The sequence below is a fragment of the Marmota marmota genome, unplaced genomic scaffold (genome assembly GCF_001458135.2).
Source record: "Marmota marmota marmota unplaced genomic scaffold, marMar, whole genome shotgun sequence".
Classification (NCBI taxonomy): Eukaryota; Metazoa; Chordata; class Mammalia; order Rodentia; family Sciuridae; genus Marmota; species Marmota marmota.
Window position 1 is genome coordinate 61992964 of NW_026000174.1, and position 14348 is coordinate 62007311.

At 39.9% G+C, this 14348-nt stretch overlaps 1 protein-coding gene across 1 annotated transcript; it reads left to right on the top strand.

The window, feature by feature from the left end:
- The first annotated feature begins 12174 nt into the window (after window positions 1–12174).
- On the top strand, window positions 12175–14030 carry LOC107160031 (olfactory receptor 5AN1-like). Its single transcript, XM_015506692.2, has one exon. The coding sequence runs from the start codon at window positions 12175–12177 to the stop codon at window positions 13111–13113; it is 939 nt and encodes a 312-aa protein (XP_015362178.1). The 3' UTR covers window positions 13114–14030.
- The last annotated feature ends 318 nt before the right edge of the window (window positions 14031–14348 follow it).

Below are 14348 nucleotides of genomic sequence, written 5' to 3' on the forward strand. Positions count from 1 at the left end.
GGGTCTCACTAAATTTCTTAGGGCCTCGCTACGTTGCTGAGGCTGGCTTTGAACTCACTATCCTCCTGCTTCAGCCCCTACCCCTAGTTGTTGGGATCATAGGCATGTGCAACCACGCCCAGCTAAAACAGTTTTAAAAGCCAGTTTCCATGAATAGAATCCTGGTAGATAAAACCCTAATTGGTGGTTGTGTTTTTGAAAACAGAGGTGCTGATAAGTATTATAGGTACAGAAATGACACGCACCCAGGTTGTCACACCACCTGCTGTTTTCTTCACCAATCTTCTTTTTATCAGATAAATAAATTACTGTACCTATTTAAAACTTACAGCAGAAATTATGGGATAATGTACATTCTTTCCATATCTTGGCTATGGAGAATAAGGAACATGGAAGCACAGATGACTTTACAAGCTGGTGATTTCATCTGCTCTGAGTATGGCCCCAGCAGAGGGCTGCTGGGTCATATGATAGCTCTAATTTTAATTCTTTTGAGCCTCTCTCCTGTTTTCTGAAATGGCTACACCAATCTACACTCCCATGAATAGTGTACAAGTGCTTTTTTCCTTTATCAACATTCTTTCCAGCTTCTGTTATTTCTTCTCCTTTTTTGGTAATAGGTAGCACCCTAACATATAGGAGGTGATATCTTACAGTGATTTTAATTTGCGTTTCCCTGATGATTAGTGATCTCAAACAACTTGGTCTATACCACTTGGTTATTTTTTAAGTCGTCTTTTTGAGAAATCTCTGTTTGGGTCCTTTGTCCATATTTAAATGTGTTAATTGTTTTTCTGTTATTAGGTTAAAAGAGTTCTTTAAGAATTTTGAATGTTGTCCCTTATTGGACATATGGTTTGTAAATATTTTCCCTAGTCTTTAGATGGCTCACTGGTGGTGTGCTCTGCTTGCTATATAGTTTTAAGTCAGTAAGTGTGATGACTCCAACTTTTTTCCAATCTCAGTAATTTTTGTGTGTGTGTGTGGTTTCATAGTTATTTTAGATTTTTTCGTATATCCATGAATAATAACATTGTTGATTTAATATTAATTTCATTGAATCTTTATATTCTTTGGGTTATAGAAACATTTTTACAGTGCAATTCTTCTGATCCATGAACACTGGATATCTTTCCATTTATTAGTGTTTTTTATTGATTTCTTTCATCAACATTTTTAAACTTTTTTTTACAAATATTTCACCTCCTCAATTGTTTATTCATAAGTTTTTGTGCCGTCATAAGTGAAATTTTTTTCTCAGAAGTAGATTGTTATTTGTGCATTAAAATGCTACTGACTTTTGTTTGTTTACCTTATAACCTTTTGTTTATTTACTGAATTCATTTATTAGTTCTAAGAGTCCTTTGTGGAATCCTTGGGGTTTTCAATATATAAGATCATGCCATCTACAAATATAGATGATTTTACTTCTTCAGTTTCAATGTACATGCCTTTTAGCTATTTCTCTTGTGTGATTGCTTTTGCAAGTACTTCAAGGTCTTGGTTGAATAGAAGTCCTGAGAGTGAGCATCTCTGCCCTGTACTGGATCTTAGTGGAAAATAACAATTGTTCCCACTGATTATGATGTTGGCTGTGAGGTTTTTATAAATGGCTTTTATTATGTTGAAGAACTTTCCTTTTATACCCAAACTACTCACAGCTTTACCAAGAAAAGATATTGAATGTTCTTCTGTTCTATTGAGATGATGATGATGTGGTTTTAATCTTTCATTATGTTACTGTGAGACATCACATTGATTGATCTGCATATGTTAAACTAGCTTTTTATACCAGGAATAAATTCCACATGATCATAATCTTTCTGATGTGCTATTGAATTAAGTTTGCCAGTATTTTATTGAGGATTTCTGCATCAGTGATATTAACCTGTAGTTTTGTTGCGGCGTTTTTATCTGGCTTAGTTAACAAGGTGATACTGGCCTCATTAAATTTTTTTTTTCAGTATTTCCTCTAGTCACACTTTTTGGAAGAGTTTGAGAAATATCTGTAATAATTCTGCATTGAATGGTAAAATTCAGCTGTGAAGCCATCTGCTTCTAGCCTTGTCTTTATTGAAAGATTTTTAATGACTGCTTTGATTATCTTTTCTTTCTTTTTTTTTCTTTTCAATTTGACTGTTCAAACTTTCCATTTCTTCCTGGTTCTATCTTGGTAGGTTACATTTTTCTAGTATTTTATCCACTTCCTCTAGATTGAAATTCTTCCCACTAATGCTGTGATCTCGTTTACTTCTGAGGTGCTTTGTAGTGTCTCCTCCTTCTTTTCTGCTTATATCTAAGTTTTCTCTGTATTTTTCTTAGTCTAGTGAGGGGAATGCTAATTTTGTTTTCTCAAAGACCAATTCTTGACTCTATTGATTTTCTTCTATGGTTTTTCTGTCTATTTATTTCTGTTCTGATCTTTATTATCTCCTTCCCTGTGTTAATTTTGTGTTTAGTTTATCATTTTTTAAATTTTTACTTCCTTGAGGCATATGGTCAGGCAATTTATGAAGACTTTCTTCTTTTTAACGTGGCATTTATTGCTATGAACTGCTAGGAAATGGTTTTCCTGCAACCCATGTGTTTTGATGTATTGTGTTTCCATTGTCATTTGTATCAAGTTTTTTTTTAATTTCTTTTTGATTCATTGCTTATTCAGGAGCACATTGTTTTAATTTTCACATGCTTGTGAATTTTCCAAAACTGCTTCTACCAGATGACTTCTAGTTTTCTATTGCTATGACTGGATACCATATTGTGTATGATTTAATAATCTTGAGTTCATTAAGATGTCTCTTGCAACCTAACATATGGTCTATACTGGAGAATGTTTCCTTTGTGGTAGAGAAGAATGCATGTTCTGCTGCTATTGGATAGAATGTTCTGTGAGTGGCTGCTACCTCCATCAGTCCAACATGCAGTCTGTGTCTAGTTTTCCACATTCATTTTCTGTCTGACTGATCTATTACAGAAAGCAAGTTGTCAAAGCCTCCTGCTGTTATATACGGCCACTTGTTTCTTCTTTCATGTCTAGTAATATTTGTTACTAATATTCTTTATCTCTGTGACAGTTTTAGACTGGAAGCCATCCTTGCCCTCCCTTGGGTACTGTATACATGGAATAGGGTCTTCCATTCTCTCATTTTTAGTCTCTGTGTGTCCTTCAAGCTAAAATGGATCTTTCACAGGCCACATATAATTGGGCCTTGATTTTTTAATTCATTCAGCCAGTCTATGTTATTGATTAGAGTATTTATCCGTTTATATTCCAGGTTATTATTCAATGTTATCCTGTTGCTTGCAAATCATTTTCTCGTTGTTTTATAGTTCCGTTCTTACTTTATTACACTCTTGTCTGCCTTTGTGTTTTCTGAACTGTTAAGACTCAATTCCTTTCTTTTTCTTGTTTATGAATCTGCTATAGTTTTTGCTTTGTGGTTTCTATTGGCTTATATGAAGAATCTTATGTTTAGAAAAAAATCTTAGGATCATAATAGACTATTTTAAGCTGATGATCACAACTTGTTACATACAAATACCCTTGATTTTACCTTCCTACTCAAAGTTTATTTTTTTGTTGTTGTCACATTTACATATTCCTATATTATACTACTTCTCAACAACTTAATGTCGCTGTGGTTATTTTTGGCCATTTTGACTTTACTCCTTCCTACTCAAGTTCTGAAGATTCACACACCACAGTTCTGGTAATGGGGTATTTTGAATTAGACTTTGTATTTAGCTGCACTAGGGATTTTCAACCACTGTATTTTCATAGTAGTACTTACTATTCTTTTGCTTCCAGTTGAAAAACTCCCTTCAGCACTTCTTGTAAAGTAAGTCAGGTGCTGATAGTTTTCCTCAGCTTTTGCTCCTCTGGAAGATGTTTTCCTTCATTGCTGAAGGACAGCTTCACTAAGCATCCTATTCTGGCTTAGCAATTTTTTTTTTCTTTTCTTTTAGCACATGAGGTGGCTCACTCCATTCCCTCTTGACAAACAAGATTTGCTGAGAAATCCACAGATCATCATATGGGGATTCACTCCTGGGTCACTTGGCACTTTTCTCTTCTTATTTGTAGATCTTACTCTTTGACACTTTTACCCTTTGCTTTGGTGAGGAACTGGTTGGGCTGAATGTGTTTAAAGACCTTTGAATTTTGGGGATTTGGATGTCTTTATCTCTTCCAAGATATGGGATGTTTTCAGCAACTATTTCATTAAATAATATTCCCACACCTTTCTTCACCTGGACCTACGATGATATGACAATTTGTTCAGTCAGTGGATTCCCATAAGTCCTGTAACTCGTTTTTTGAATTCTTTTTCATTGTTTTTTCTAATATTTTTATTTGGGTTGTTTCAAAGGACCTGTCTTTCTGTACAATTCATTCTACTGCTTGAGATATTCTGCTCTCAAGCTATTATATTTTTATATCATTCATTAAATTTTTCAACACTATGAATTGGGTTAGTTTCTCTCTTATGCTATCTATCTTTTGGTTGAATTTCTCATTTTTAAAAATTTCGTCAAATGGGCTCCCTGTATTCATTTGTTATCTTACTAGTTCCCTTACAATCAGTATTTGGAATTCCTTTTCAGGCAGTGCGTGAGTTTCCTTTTCTTTGAGGTCAGTTGTAAGAGAATTAGTATATTCTTTTGGTGGTATAAAATTTTCCTGCTTTTTCATATTTCTGAAATTCCTGTACCGATGTCTTTGCCTCTGGTGGAACATTCACTCTTCCAAATTCATAGTGACTTTTAAAGGGAAACTTTCACTGTTTGAGTCCTAGAGTATTGATGGGGAAGGGTGCCTTGGCACTGGTTCTGGGTAGGTACAGTAGTGTATTATCCATGAGCCTTCTCAGCTGGGATCAAGGTCAGTAACGGCTATGGGTACCTCTGTACCCCAGGTACAGGAGTTTGATAGCAGTGGTTTTAGCAGGGCTGTTTGTTGGGGCTCTCAGTGGCAAGATTTTAGGGGTCTTCTTGTTCTATATTCCCCCCATGAGACAGACATAGCTGAGGAGATCCCTTGTGTTGTCTATCACAGCTCAAAAGCAGCTTCCATGAAGCCAACTTCCAGGACATTGGTACTCAGAGAAAGCTGTGGATATGGCGTCAGATTTTGCTGAAGTGCTGAGATACTTGTAATACAAGCTCAGCTTCATTCCCTCAAATACAGGGACTGTGATTTGTGGCACTCCCCAGTAGCTTAGGGGTCAGAAAGTAGGTGTGTAGCTGTGATTCTGATCCTGGAGATTATGGTTCAATAATGGCATGACTCTAGGGATGAAGGAGTGTTCCAGAGTCTCGGGTCTTAAGAAATAGGGCCCAACTGCAATTTGAATCCCAGAGCCAACAGGATACAGTGCTAAAGTGGAGACTGCATATTGCATAGTAGTGATTCCAGACTTTGAAATCACGGACATGTTAGTGGCCCGGGGTGTGCAAAGATAAGAGCATCAGCAACAAGAACCTGGAATAATGGAGCACACTGATGGCTTGCTCTGAAGGACATGTGGAGTGCTGGAACAAGGACCAGCTCCCCAGGGTGAAGAGGTGCCTGAGGATCTCAGGCTGCAGAAAGCTAGTTCAGAGCCAGGGAGGTGGAGCATCGGCTGTTATGTCCAGAGGACAAGTTGGAACAGTTCAGCCAAGGTTGTGTTTCTTTGGTGGGGTGGAGACAGAGCACCACCATAGCAGGTTAGATTTCTGAGGTCAAGGTCGGTCCTTGGCTCTGTGTTTGTTGTTGCTCCCCTTGGTCATAGGTCTGGGCTCCTGCAAACTAAGCATATGAACCACTAAATGATGGGGCACTGAGTGAACTTAGTTGCTGGGTATGTGGTTGATCCACTGGACTCAAGATCAGATTCCTAAGGACGAACACATTGGCTTGAGGCTCTGGGTTCAGGGCTGTTCTAGGCTGGGCCTTAAGGTTCCTGGTGGACAGGGCAGCATATTGGCTGAGTCAACAGGACGTGGCTGCTCTGCTGAGATGGACTCAGGATCCCAGGGGCAGGGCTCTATGGTGACTGAAGCACTGGGGGACATGGTGACTTGCTGGGCTTAGGCTCTGAGTTGTGGGACTACCGGGGGTACCTGGGATGGGGGATGGAGTATGTCTGAGGCAGCCTGTTTCTAGGGCAGCGGCTTTGCTGGTAGAGGCCACGCTCCCACGTGTGAGTGTAGTATGACTATGGCAGGTCATCAGGGATGAAAGGATGCAGCGACCAAAAGCCTCAGGAACAATGGGTCCAGTTTATTGATGGGGCAGCACAGGAGCAGCTTGGGCCACAGAGGATGGGATACCACATGGGCTACTTCTCTGGATAGTCAGTACAAGCTTTGAACCTCCAGTCCACTCCCTAAGTGGGCTCAGGGGCTGTGAGGACTGGGGAATACAACAGGAGCTGAGTGCAGGTATCCACAACAGTGACAAGGACTTCTGGGACCTCCTGTTTACTTCCTCCCCACAGGGAGAAGTCCCTCCAGGTGCAAGCTGGTCCCCACGGGGGCAATGGGACAGCAAAGACAAGGTGCTCCTTTCCCTGGTCTGTGTAGCCACCCAGAGCTCCACACTCCCTGGGGTTTCTGCCCTCCCTTGCTATACTGTAGCGCAGGATCGAAATGTGCTGACTTCTTGTTTTGGATCTTTTTCGTGGGGGCATGAGCATTAGGGTTCTCCAATCAGACATCTGGCTGATGTCACTTTAAATCTTTCCTTTATTTCTATGATTTGTGTATTTATTTTGTGGTTCTGGGAATCAAACCCATGAAATCATCAGGGACAAAAACTCCCGGGCAACCCCAACACCAGAGAGCAAGGACCTGCTGTGTTTTCTCCCGCTAATTGGCTTCTCCCCTCTCACCTCTACTCTCAGTGGCACATTTAAAAGGAGGCCTTTTAAGGTGTGGCCACCTCACTGGCTGCGAGTGGACGGCCAGGTTCATGGCCCAGCGAGGAGTGGAGCCGGCCCACTCAGAAATATCTTAAGGAAAAGAAATAGTCCGTTTCAACTTGTGACAAGAACTCTGTCTTTTGCGGGGGATCTGGGTCAAGGTCACCCGGCAAGACTTAGAGCTGTCTTGAGATGCCTGTGGTTTCACAGTAGGACCCACATGGAGCAAGGTTTATGGAAATCAGTCTCACCCACCCTTCACCTCTCCCCCTCCCTCATGTCCACACTCTGCACTTCGGGTTCTTTCCCTGTTCTTCAGTGAAAGGAAGAATCCCAAATGTAAACTTTCAGATATTACTCTGGGGCGAGGGGTGAGTGTTGAATTCTTGAGAATGTGACCTTGAACTCTGTTGCTCTCTGCTTTCTCACTGGTATAATGGGACTAATAGGATCCTCTGCAGTCAGACCAGATGACGTCTATAAAGCCTGACAGATTTTAAAAGTCAGAAATGGAAATTTGGGACAATAATACTTTACTTTGTTTCGGGGGAACTTCCTGAGATAAAAAACATGCTTGCCTATTTTCCCCAATTTTCTTCAGCCCCAGAATCCTTTAAATGCAATTAGAGCCCTTCAGGGTTCAGTTTTTGAAATAATACAGTAATTGATGATTTAACTTCATTACTTCTTACCGAGTCTTAATGATAGCAGAGAGTATTTGTCTACAATTCCTTTAGACCTTTTGAGAGCTTCAAATAGTTCTCCATTGTCACTTTTGTTGACCCTGGAGGTCAGGCACATGAGCCTGGGCCACAGAGATGTCAGAGATACCCATTCCAGGCACAGGTAGTATGGATCTAAATGTCCTCTTTAACCTTGTTTAACGTACGTTTTTCCTCATTCAGCAAAATTTCTGATTTTAACTGATTTTATACTTAGCACATTTCATTAAACTGACCATGTCCCTATGAGACCAGAATTGGAAAGGGTCTTGATTAGCTATACCCACCTAGTGACATCTCTAACTCAAATTTACACCAGTCAGCTTTCTTCTCCAGTTGTCCTGGCAGATGGTGAACACCTGCAAAACACGGATCCCCAATAGTGAGTATCTTCATAGTTTTTTTTTTTTCTCTTTTTCTCTAGCTTATAAAGTTTTAACAAGTTAAATTGTCAGGATAAATTTTATCATGAATAAGAAAAACAATCCCCATTTTCTTACTCTCTTCTGGGTATGGTGGGTTACACATAAGACATTTAAGTGTGGCTTCCTATATCACCAGAACGCAATATAAAAGAAAGATGGTGGAATGAGATGGACATCATTACCCTAAGTACACCTATGAAGACACGAAAGGTGTGATTCGACTTTGTGCACAACCAGAGAAATGAAAATTTGTGCTCTATATGTGTAGTATGAATTGAAATGCATTCTGCTGTCATGTATAGCAAATTAGAAGAAATAAATAAATTTTTTAAAAGGAAGAAATTTAGTGCAGGTAATGCTAGTGTGTGTACTGGATCTACTCAGTGCTGCCTGCTCCAGGGTACTTGGTGGTGGGATATAAAACTAGCAGCAGGAATTTGCAATCCTGCTGAGTAGAGATAACACAGTAATACAAGATCAAAATAGAATGTTTTTTTATTCTTTTTAGACATACATGAAAGTAGAACATGTTTTGACATATTATACATACATGGAGTATAACTTATTCTAATTAGGATCCCATTCTTACAGTTATACATGATATGGAGTTACACTGGTCATGTATTCATACATGAACATAGAAAAATGATGTTCGAGGGATTGGGGATGTGGCTCAAGTGCTAGTGCACTCGCCTGGCATGCGTGGGGCACTGGGTTCGATCCTCAGCACCACATAAAAATAAAATAAAGATGTTGTGTCCACCAAAATCTGAAAAATATTAAATATTAAAAAATCCTCTCTCTCTCTAAAAAAAAAAGAAAGAAAGAAAGAAAAGTGATGTTCGATTCTTTCCACTGTCTTTCCTATTCCCATCCTTCTCCCTTCCCCTCATTCCCCTTTGTCTAATAGAATAATTTCTTAACAGTATTCTTGAGTCTAGGCTTAGAGACCATCTAATTAAGGAAATCATTTTATCAAGAGCTCCTTGTTACTTTAATATTTTAAATCTTCCCTTTTCCTCTTTTACAGAGACAAGCAATGCTGGGGAATGATGATTTATAACATTTATTGAGCCCTTACTGTGTTAAGGTGTTTATGCCATTCAATTCCTGGAACAGTCCTATGAAGAGGTAAACAGCATTATCTCTATTTGTACATGAGGCAACTGAGGAACAGAGGGGTTAATAACCTGCTAAAGATTACACAGCCAATAAGTAAATGTCAGAAAAGTATGTATTCTTCCCTTTCCCTTCCTCTCCCCCTGACCCCCACTCCTCTCTCTCCATGCTATTAAGGATTTATGTACCTTAATAACTTAGTATTACAACCACAAGAGCTGGAGAAAATAAAGGTAAGTATGAAGAAGTAAATTGAAATTATACCACTTATTACTTTTAAAATTTGGGTTTTAATGTGTGGCAATGTAAGTGGTTAATATGGTGTGTGTGTGTGTGTGAACAGAGAGAGAGAGAGAAAGAGAGAGAGAGAGAGAGAACACATGAGAGAGATGATATAAGCAAGTCTTCCCCCAGAGAAGCAGAAGCATTCTGCACACTTATCAGTGGTGTGGGGACAGTTTCTTGTTGATTCAGAAGTTATCTTGTACATCAAAGGCGTTGCTATATTATCTTGTATATTCCATGGCTATTTTCCCAGCTAATAGCTGTATTTCAGCTGTGTCTTATAAGTGGGATTTTATGTCATAACTAAGATTAGAATAACCACGTTTTCTCTTAATCTGTTTTGGTTCTGTGTTTCTCTTAATCTGTGTAGTTTTCCATCCCAAGACTATGTAAATGCATCTGTATTTATTCCTCTAACACTTTTTATCCTTAGTGAGTCAAGTCTCATAGACTACCTAAGAAGGAGTTTATCCTTTCCCCATTCATTTAACATATTTTATTATATGTTACATTCTTACCAATACTTAAATTGAGTTCTGAGATGTCTATTTGTTCTCTTGTTGCACATTTGTTTTGCAGGGCTAATCAGTCATCAATGTTAATAGAACTGCCTAATGTCTGGAAGTGCATGTCCTTCCTAATTATTCATCTTTTTCAAAAAGATGGTATCACTGATTGGCTTTTCCATCTCAAGGAAGGACACTCTGGGCATGGAGCATAGACAATATGTACTATCAGTTAAGAACCTGCTACTGAGCTCTGACTTGCTGATCATCTTTGCCAGTGTGTGTATGTGTGTATGTGTGTGTGTGTTGCAATTTAGAAATAAACTATTCATTTTAACTTTATATAAAAACTCATCACAGTTTGACACTGGTTGTCCCTAATCCTGTGTACCCAAAGTCAAGGGAACTAATAGAAAATGGCATATGTGGCTTATACCTTCACGGCCTTGGCTGGTTGACCTGCGTGGGCAGTGGATCTGAATCCACGCCTGCCTGTCCACGGGGCTGATAGGTCTCAGAAATTCCAAAGAAAGAAAGGAATCTCGCAGCCCTGGCACTCATCTTTGCAGGTACAGCTGTCATGACGTTTTGTAAGCCATCCATGATACTCACAACAGCCACTGATTGCTGAAGAATTACTGTGTGCCTGATGGTGTGCGAACACGTACTCATGACCGCGTCAGTGAACTTAGAGTTCAGAGCGCTTATTGTTCTCCTTTATAATGAGCACAATAAGCTCAGCATGTTTAGGCCACAGGGACATTTTAAAATAGAGCAAGAAAGGATCCAAACTTCAAAGTCCAAATTATGTACCACATTACCAGGATGTTTCCTAAGAAGCAAAATACCTTAAATCTGAGAATCCTTGGGGCCAAGAGTACAGTATATGTACTTACCTCCTTTGGAGCATGTCATGTTGGGGGGCAAACATGCTTCTGATCCCCACCAAAATATAACAAAATTATACATTATGACATTATGTTCTAGGCCAGTTTAAAGATGTATCAAATTCAATTCTAAAGTGTTTAAAAAAATTATTGTAAATAGGGTATATGATTTTTAAAGGTAAAGATTAAATTTTTAAAGTCTATCTAAATTGACAATCAAAAGAGGTTTGGAAGAAAACTCTTTCAAATTTATTTTGGAAAAACACCACTGCTGCTCTCATGACTCTGTGGCAGCAGGTATAGAATGCATTATCAGAGAAGTTCTAAAAGCGTTTTAGTTAATCAGTGATCTCAGTCTCATATACAATAATCATAGCATTTCTATGGCATTTTTAAATTTTTTTTTATTTGTTTTAATTAGTTATACGCAATAGTAGAATGCACTCTGATACATCATACATAATGGGCTATGATTTCTCATTCTTCTGGTTGTACATGATGTAGAATCACACTGGTCGTATAGTTGGAGAAGAGAATATCGAACTAAGTGAAATAAGCCAATCCCAAAAAACTAAATACGGCATGTTTTCTCTGGTATGTGGAAGCTAATTCACAATGCGGGTGGGGTTAGGGAAGAACAGAGTTACTTAGGATTAAGTAGAGGGGATTAAAGGGAGGGGAGGGGGAATGAGGATAGGAAGAATAGTAAAGTGAATCAGAAATTATTGCCTTACGTATGTATATAACTATGGCCTTTTTTCAATTTTAAATATCTTTTGTCATGGTTTGACTCTTAAATATCTCCCAAAGACTAAAGAACTGGTGGCCAGCTTGTGGTGCTGCTGGTAGATACGAAGGCTCTAAAGTCAGGAGGACCTCTCTGCCTTGGGCTTTTGCTCTCATTCTTTCACTTTCCAGCCACAATGAAGCGAACAGACAGGAGGCAGAGCCTTTCCTACCCTGCTGCACTGTGCTGCCACAGGCCCAAAGAGACAGGGACAAGAAACTGTGCACTAGAACCTCTGAAACTGTAAATCAAACCCATCTTTCATCCTCTAAATAGTTTATCTCAGGCATTTTGTCACAGTAATGGAAATCTGACACATCTCTTATAATTCGTACAAGACAACAAAGTAATTGAGAGCCTAAAACAATGAGCAGTTTCATGATAATTTAAGGGACAGTGCAGGACAGAGAAATATGTCCCCTTCCCCAGCACTCACTGGGGGAAAAGGCGGATACCTATGAAAACGGTAATGCTGTGCTTCCTCCTGAATCACCCCGCATTCTCTTATCCCCTTTCTCATACCAGGAGCACTGAGGCAATGACTGGGGGAAGAAATGTCACAGAGATCACCCAGTTCGTCCTCCTGGGATTCTCAGATTTCCCCAGAATCACAGCAGTGCTCTTTGTGATGTTCCTGCTGACCTACATGACGACCTTGACCTGGAACCTGTCCCTCATTGTTTTAATAAGGGTGGATTCCCACCTCCACACTCCCATGTACTTCTTCCTCAGCAATCTGTCCTTCATAGATCTCTGCTACGTCACCTCCACAGTCCCCAAGATGCTGTCCAACTTCTTCCAGGAGCAGCAAACCATCAGCTTTGTGGGCTGCATCGTTCAGTACTTCTTCTTCTCAACCATGGGGCTGAGCGAATCCTATCTCATGACCGCCATGGCTTATGACCGGTACGCTGCCATTTGTAGCCCTCTGCTCTACTCTTCCATCATGTCACCCTCCCTCTGTGCTCGCATGGTGCTGGGATCCTACGTGGCCGGACTCACTGCCTCCTTATGTCAAGTGTGCTCTCTGCTTCAGCTCCACTTCTGTGGGCCTAACGTCATCAGCCACTTCTTCTGTGATATGCCCCAACTGTTGAAACTCTCCTGCACTGACACCTTCTTCGTGCAAGTCCTGACTGCTATACTAACAATGCTCTTTGGGATAGCCAATGTCCTACTGATCATGATATCCTATGGCTATATTGTCATGTCCATCATGAAGATCACCTCTGCCAAAGGCAGGTCCAAGGCCTTCAACACCTGCGCTTCTCACCTCACCGCGGTCTCCCTCTTCTACACTTCAGGTATGTTTGTCTATTTGAGTTCGAGTTCTGGTGGTTCTTCCGGCTTTGACAGATTTGCCTCAGTCTTCTACACCGTGGTGATTCCCATGCTGAATCCCTTGATTTACAGTCTGAGGAACAAAGAAATCAAAGACGCCTTGAAGAGGCTGCAGAAAAAGATAGGCTACTGCTAAGAACATGGATTCTGAGATTTCTGATAGATTTGGGATAAAGTGGACTAAAATGTACGTGACTGGAGCACTACAAAATTCACATCAAGCTTGGATGAAGGCTCAATGTGAAATGGACAATATGCTAATAGGGCTCCACGCTGCAAAAAAGAACGTTCTGGAGGTTCATTATTTTCACCCTACATCAAGGGTGGCCTCCTAATTTGTTAATCTATCCACAAGTATTTGTGAAACAGCACTTTTTTACTTCTTTGGGCTTCTACAGTTCAAGACAGCTCTAATCAGAGCTCTGCCCCCTGGAAACATCCTGGCAAGATCCAGAAACATTGTCTCCTAACTACTCTGAAGCCATTTCTTCATGGTGCTGCCCAGGTGTATATAAATGCATAGAGAGAGGGAATCTACCACTGGGGTATGGGGGGAATGAAGCTCTATAGATTGGCTTGACTGGGCTGCCAAGAAAGACCAAATCAAGATAGCCCATGTTTGTCTAAGGCATTCCTCATAGCTAATTGTCTAACAAGTTGATGGTCTTATCCTTCTCCACCACCTGTTGTCTAGGTGAGAAAGAAATGATCTGAATCATGGTGGAAAGAAGGATATGATTTTTTCAGTGCCACTTACTTAGGGTTTAGTTTTTGCACCCAGGATTCTGTGAGAATATACCACAGGAGATATTCACAGTTCATGCCACAGGCAATAGCAAGATCTGATGTGGGACCCTGACCTCTCTTACCATCTCTCATTCAATCCAGACAATTTACCCTTGGTTGACACAACCAGTGGAATCTCATCAGTTGAATTGTTTCTAATGTTTCAGGAACCTGTTCAAGTTTGGTGTAATACCTGTATGAATTGATTGTAATGATAAAGAGTCACTGAATAATAGAAACCTGTGTGAATTCATTCTAATAATAAAGACTAACAATAAATACAGGGAACTGATATACATTCTTTCTACTGCCTATGTTCAATATTTTGTGTTCGAGAGTTTTAAGGTGGGTGAGATGATACAATGGGTGAAATAGAATAACTGTTGATATCTTCCAGGAAACTCCAAGAGCTCAGAGTGCTACTGACTCAGATGGGGTTCTTTCTGTACGCATATCTTTGTCTTACGGAGAATGTGGTTCTAGTTCTCTGGGTTAAAAAGTGAATCAAGATTATGATAATGATTATTGTTATGCTAGGTTGTCCAGATGTGGGCATACTGAAATAAGCCAGATAATATATTTATG